General features: G+C 39.9%; 1 protein-coding gene across 1 annotated transcript in view; it reads left to right on the top strand.

The window, feature by feature from the left end:
- Positions 1-807: 807 nt before the first annotated feature.
- Positions 808-7006, top strand: part of LOC109926748 (MAM and LDL-receptor class A domain-containing protein 1) — a 357436-nt gene continuing 351237 nt past the window's right edge. The window contains exon 1 of the mRNA XM_048606938.1: positions 808-961. Coding sequence (XP_048462895.1) covers positions 808-961 — 154 coding nt within the window. The remainder of the gene's footprint in view (positions 962-7006) is intronic.

Raw genomic sequence — 7006 nt, 5'->3', positions numbered from 1 at the left:
ATAGATGACCATGAAACCATTGTTGATTGTTGAGAAAAAACCCACCTGGCTCAGTAATATCTGTAGGGAATGAGATCTGTTGAACCTGGTCTGGCCTATATATGACTCCAGATCCACAGTTAACTCTCGACTGCCCTCTAAAATGGCTTAGTAAGTGACTCAGTTCAAAGACAACTAAGGATGGGCAATAAATGCTGGCCAGCCAGCGACACCCATATCCCAAAAGTGAATTAAAATAAAGAGCTTGTTTTGATCTAGTGATCATATAACCAACTGGAGAGATACCCGTTGTTTTCAAATGCCCAGTAGTAGCTGATTAAGTTCAACCAGCGCTTAGCTTGGCATTTAACTTGGCGTTGGCTTGGATGTGACTCTTGTACTGTACAGCATCTGAATTAGCTTTGCCAGGAGTACACCAGGAAAAGTTACTTGAAGTTAAAAAACATACAATTAACTTTGTACGGTGGCAGCATCGCAAATGATTGTGTTTGAATATACAATGAGCTTCTGCAAATGCAATGAATTTGAAACTTAGCACTATTGTAATACTACAATTGGAATTACTCATTTGAAGATAACAGAAAAGATAAAGCTCCCTAGTTAAACATTTCCAAAGGCAGATATTGTGAAGTCAGTGGGAGTTTACAATCCTTCCAGGAATAGCACAATATTGTGTAATGAGTGTCCTAAGCCGTGCCTCTACATCGTGTTGACACTTGGTTATTTGTTTTTATTCATGGAAATTATCACTGTCTAATGGAAGAAGTATACACAGAAGAGGATTGCAAACCCTTCATTGAATAACCAATGAACGGAGCCTGGAAAATACTGTTCCAACTATTTTCTGTGATTTTCCTAGTGGTGCAACCATGTACAGGAGCTGAATTCCATGGCACGAGAGTTGTTCCTGATAATTCCGACATTGCAGGTCAATACCAGGACGTTAATAATGAAGTAGAATGTAAGTTTGCATTTTCAGTTAAAAAATTATGCTTCCAAATCATTTAATTCTCTGAAATTCTAATGTTCTTAAATAGAACAAACAGCTCCATAACCTTTTTCTGCACTAAAAAGATCTTTTTAAAAATCCTAACTCAGAAATGGTTTGATTGTAAAGTTGATTAACTCAGTAGAGGAATACATTTCTCCTTACTGTTCCTAATGTCTGAGGTTTGGCTAGCCAGGAACAATGATCGCAAAATATTTAAAAACTGAAAGAACTGCAGATGCTGTAAATCAGAAGCAAAAACAAAAATTGCTGGAAAAGCTCAGTAGGGCTTGCAGCATCTGTCAGGAAGTTCTGAGGAACAATTCTTAGCAAAGGTCACTCGACCTGAAATGTTAACTCTGCTTTTCTAGCAAATTCTGTTTTTGTTTCTCACAAAAAAATTTGTTTGCTTCAAGCTGTTAAAAATTATTTCCTTGTGTAATCTGGTGAAATGAGTGATAGTGAAAATCCCTTTATTGTCTGTTAAGCTCTTGTACCTTGTACAAAATTTGAAGTAGAAAGAGGAAGGCTAGGAGAGATTATTCACAGAGTCAGAGGACATTGTATATCAGCTAATAGTGTCTGGTATTAGACCAAATAGTGGATATACCACAATACAGTAAGCTACCTAGGCTGCATAGATCATCAAAACATGAAAAGGTTTCTGTTCATCAGGGAAACCATTACTGATCTCTGTCATGTAATAAAACAAGACTAACAATGAAGTCCATCAATCTCCCTGTGATCAGCCTCAGTAAAATCATTCCCTTCAGTGTGTATCCTGCTAACCGTCTCCTTTGCCATCCACTTTATATTCTTTCAATTATTTGGTGGAGAGATATCACTCACATTTCAGAATTCTTGTCAATTTTTCACAATTTAGATAAAGATTATTTTAAAATGTGTTTCAATTTAAAACTGATTTTAAATAAGATTGTTTCTCAGTGCAGTTCAAACATAGTTTGTAGACACTAAGTTAACTAATTAATAGGCTAACTCATAACATTTTTTCAAGTTCAGATAGTGAGCAATGTGTTGTTTTCTTTTGGTATTTTTGGAACCACATTTCTCACAATTGTGTTGGATGGACTTACACTTTGATCTTTGTTGGTGAAGGGAAAGTTAAGAAAAACGGGGAGCTGAACCTTACACTTCAGAAAAGTGCCATTTTCATGGAATTTCGTGATGAGTTGCACCATTGTCGACAGGGCCTTCAACCAGGTCCGACACATCTCCCACATTTCCACCCTTACCCCTTCTCTTCCCTCCCGCAACAGCAACAGGGTTCCGAGATAACAAGGTGTAGAGCTGGATGAACACAGCAGGCCAAGCAGCATCAGAGGAGCAGGAAAGCTGACGTTTCGGGCCAAGACCCAATAAGGTTCCCTTTGTTCTTGCCACCAGCAGCCACATCCAGGAGATCATCAGACACCATTTCTGCCATCTCAAGTGAGATGCCACCACCAGACACATATTCCCCTCCCCTCCATTGTCCACCTTCCGCAGGGACCATTCCCTCTGGGACGCCCTGGTCCACTCTTCCTTCACTCCCAACACAATCCCCACAGTCCTACGGCACCTTCCCCTGCAGCAGACGAAGGTGTAACAATTGCCCACTTACCTCCTCCCTCCCCAGTATCCAAGGGCACAAACATACTTTCCAGGTGAAGCAACATTTTACCTGTACTTCCCAGAATCTAGTCTACTGCATTTGCTGCTCACAATGTGGTCTCCTTTACATTGGGGAAACGTAGCATAGACTAGGTGACCACTTCACAGATCATCCATGTTCTGCTTGCAAAAAAGACCCTGAGCTTCCAGTTGCCTTTCACTTTAACACACCGCCCCCATGTTCCCCAGCCAGCATCTCTGTCTCAGGCCTGCTGCAGTGTTCCAGCGAAGCTCAGTGCAAGCTGGAAGAACAACACCTCATTTTCCGCTTGGGGACCCTACAGCCCTCCAGGCTCAATATCGAATTCAATAATTTTAGGGCCTAAACTCTCCCATGTCCCAGCCCCCGATCCCAAACACATAGTCTGCCATTACACACTACCTATTGTTAGCCATTAACAGTCTCCATTAACAGCTATTCACCCTCCCAGCCGGATTGTTATCAACTCCTTTGTCTATCCGACTGCTCTTCTCTCTCTTTTTGGGCTCTATACCCACCTATCGCTTACTCCTTAACCCCTGCCCCCACCCTGTCTTCTGCATATAAACCAATATTTTCCTAGCTACCATCAATTATGAGGAAGGGTAATAGGACACAAAACTTTAATTCTGAGTTTCTCTTCACAAATGCTGCCAGACCTGCTGAGCTTTTCCAGCAATTTGTGTTTTTGTTCCCCCAGACTATTAACCCTGCACAGCCATTGCATCTCTTACTCACTGACTCACACCATCTCACCACCTCTCCCCCAGCTGCACTAATATTAACAGCTACATCACTCAGTTTATCCTATTCTTTCATTTCAGGAGTAAACATCCCACAGTAAGACAGAAAGAGCCAAGATAGATTGTGGCTTGCCTAAAATTTGACCACCCTATGAGGACTAGGCCAAGCAGCTGAATGACCTGTGCCCACACTGTTGGGCTGATATCAGATGCTGGCCATAACTTACTGTGCTGGGAGCCCTGCCTGAAGGGTATCTCCCTTGACTTGACTGAGGAATACTCCCCTTAGACTTTGGGGCATAGCCACTTGACTGAAGCACATGCAGTGTATTTGCTGTGTATGTTGTGGTATGTGGTTTAGGTGTGAGATTGATGTAGCAAGGTGATAAACATGTTTGTCCCCTTGACCCATGACTACTTGAAGACATGACTAGCTGACTGGCTTGGTGTCTGCACTGTGTATTGTGTGTCTGTTAGCTTTAGCTGAGGAGGCAAAATGTTAAAAGGCGAGGTAGGGATGCTATGAGCAACCACATAGGCGCTAAAGAAATAAGCGAGCAGCCCAGAGATGCAGCCAGGTCTAATCAGTGAGCTGGGTGATGCTCCTGCATGTAAAGTGCCAGAACTTAGTTGGTAAATGCAACTTGTTGCTCCAAAAGAGAAAGGTTTTGCTTGACTTATCATGCAATTCTCCCAAGTTTCTCACTATAGCTCTTGCCATTCAGGAAGATTCTGACCAAAGTTTTACTCGGCTTACTGTAGATTAGAGCAGTTCATGGTACAAACCAAACTTTTGCTTCATTGAACAACAACTCAACCTACTTTCAAAGTGCTTAGGAAAAAGACTGAAAGAAAAGATAAATGCCTCAATGGTACCAATTTCTGGTTTATATCACCTAAGAAACTATTGTTATGTCTAAAGGTTACGCCGTCATAAAAATAAATTTGAATAATATGAGTTATTGCTCATAAAATTGGTACTTAGAATGTTTGTATGTGCAACCAATGCCTTTGAATCCAGAAAGGTACCTGCAATAAACATGAATTCATAAGTCACTTGGTTTGGTGTGCATCACATATCATAATGCGAACAGATGCTTTATTTTGCTGCATGCATGACAATACAGATTTCCACAGTGAACCTCAGCAACATAAGCAGTAAAAATATTAGATGCACGATTCAAGGCGCTATTGTGTAATTCAATAGGAAAGAATTTTTCTCCATGAATGTGAAAATGGTACTTATTGAGAAAATCATGCATGCTCCTCTGATTCCTTCATTATCAGGTCTCATGCTAGCTGCAGTTCCTGAGAGGGGAACAAATGTTAGAATCTTCAGGAAGATCATTGTTAAAGAGTAATCATTGCTGATTATACTGTGATACAGCACATATAGCTGAGGAATGCAAGTCTGCACAGGGCATTTACATAACAGAAATTTGGTGAATTCAATTCACAATTGAGCTATGTGGAATTCTCATGGATTTCTTTAGTAAGGCCCAGAGAGGCTCACCAGTCACAGGATACAATGTACCAAAATTAATAATTTATCCCACAAAACATCACTTTGAATAGAGGTTTCATTGTGAAATCCGTTAAGAAAGCAGCATACAGCCAGTCAAGGTCAGGAAAACAATAATTCACCAGTCGTCAGACCAATATGATTTTCATTGCAAGTTCTTCTATTTGAGGCCTGTAAACATCCATTACAGCAATTATTTTCACTAATATACTGTATTCGATGTCCTATACACTTGTTTAGCTCTGTCATTGATGTTTGGTATGTAACCAGTCAAAATCTTTTCTGACAGATTCATTAAAAGGAACAATTGCACCATAAATTAACTCCTTCATCCCAGGATCAGTCAAGTTAACCTCTTCTGAACTGCTTACAATGTAATAATTTCCTTTCTTAAATAAAGAGATAGAAATAATACAGTAACACCACACGTTGTCTCATTGACGTACTATGTAACTGTGGCAAAACTTTCCTACTTTTGAGTCCAATTCCCTTACAATAATGTACAAAAAGCTCTTCATCCTTCAACCAATGGGAACAGATTTTTTTTCAATTCACACTATTCAAGTTCCTCATTATTTTGAATCTTTTTCTCACTTGTCTTCTCAGCCTTCTCTTCCCCAAGAAAAACAATTCCAACCGCTCCAATCTCAGTAACTGACATTCCTTATCCCCGGAACAATTTTTGTGAATCTTTTCTGCTCTCTCTTTAATTTCATCATATCTTTCCTGAAATGTGGCACCCAGAACTGGACATAATGTGAGAGTTATGGCTCTATCAATTTTCTGTACAAGTTTAATATAATATTTTTGCTTTTATACTGTATGCCCCTACTAATAAATGCTTTATTAACCACAGTCTCAGCTTGCCCTGTTTAATGATTTATGCACATACTTACCCAACCGAAACATCTTTGCATACATACCCTTCATTTTATATGTCTCTCCACACTCTTTGAACCAAAATGAATCATTCCATAATTATCCACTTTAAATTTTATCTTCCACTTGTCCATCCATTGCATCATCCTACGTATGTCCTTTTGAGGTTCACAGTACTTCTGAGTTTTATATCACCTGCATGTTTTGAGGTTGTGCCCAGTATAACAAGCTCTGGATCATTAATAGATATCAGGAAAAACAAGATGCCAGACATCATTCCAAGGAACTCTTCTATAAACATACTTTCAGCCCAGAAACAATCTTTCACTGTGGGTCTCTGTTCCCTGCCTATCAGCCAGTTTTATATCCAAGTGCCTCTTTTATTCAATAAGCTCTAACTTTTCTCACAAATCTATTGTGCAGAACGTTGTCAAATGCCTCATGCCTTTCATTTAAAAGTTAGCCTCAGGAGGTCAGAATCAAGAACAACCAGCTACCTACCCAATGTTGACCTACACTCAGGTGACGGGGTTCAGGGTCCTGGAAGATTATATAAAGAGAAAATTGTACTTGATGAGTGAGTATGCTTTCTTACCAAACTGCTGAAGCAGGTTGATGATTGTCAAGGGCTTGCCACTGTTACAGTTTGCAATGTAATGTATTAATAGCAAAAGCAAGGTCTTTTGCTGATCCTTCACCTTTCATTTCCTCATCCACTGTAAGACCACTTTGTTAATAACCTCCACTACAGATTCTGTGAAATGGGTAAGGCTGTGTCCTTTTAGACGCCACCATCAGTCTGTAGCTGCTTGAATCTTCATACTCCCATCTGCTTCTGCAAGTGTGTGTATACTGAAGTGTGTTCACTGGCAATATAAGCCTGCAGTGAAAATTCTCTGACATTGTGGATGACCTTGCTGCCGAAACAACATAATGTTTTTGCCTACATTTGTGTTGCTGTTTTTTTGATTATATGCACAGTTATTTAGGCATACATCACTCTTTGCTGTCAATCTCACATCATTGCCATAAATGCCATAGAAAACTACGAATAGAATGAGGCACTTTAGTACCCCCGAACCCCCTCCCCCAGTTTGTTCTGTTATTCAATCACATCATGGCTGATCAATACATCAAGTTTATTGACCTGTCTTTATTGCATTTCTCTTGATACCCTAGCATTCTATTACACATACGCTGGAGTATTATAGTGATTTGAGCAA

Source organism: Rhincodon typus, chromosome 2 (genome assembly GCF_021869965.1).
Source record: "Rhincodon typus isolate 14 chromosome 2, sRhiTyp1.1, whole genome shotgun sequence".
Taxonomy (NCBI): Eukaryota; Metazoa; Chordata; class Chondrichthyes; order Orectolobiformes; family Rhincodontidae; genus Rhincodon; species Rhincodon typus.
Note: the sequence above shows the minus strand (reverse complement) of the source record. Positions and strands in the feature narration are given on the sequence as shown.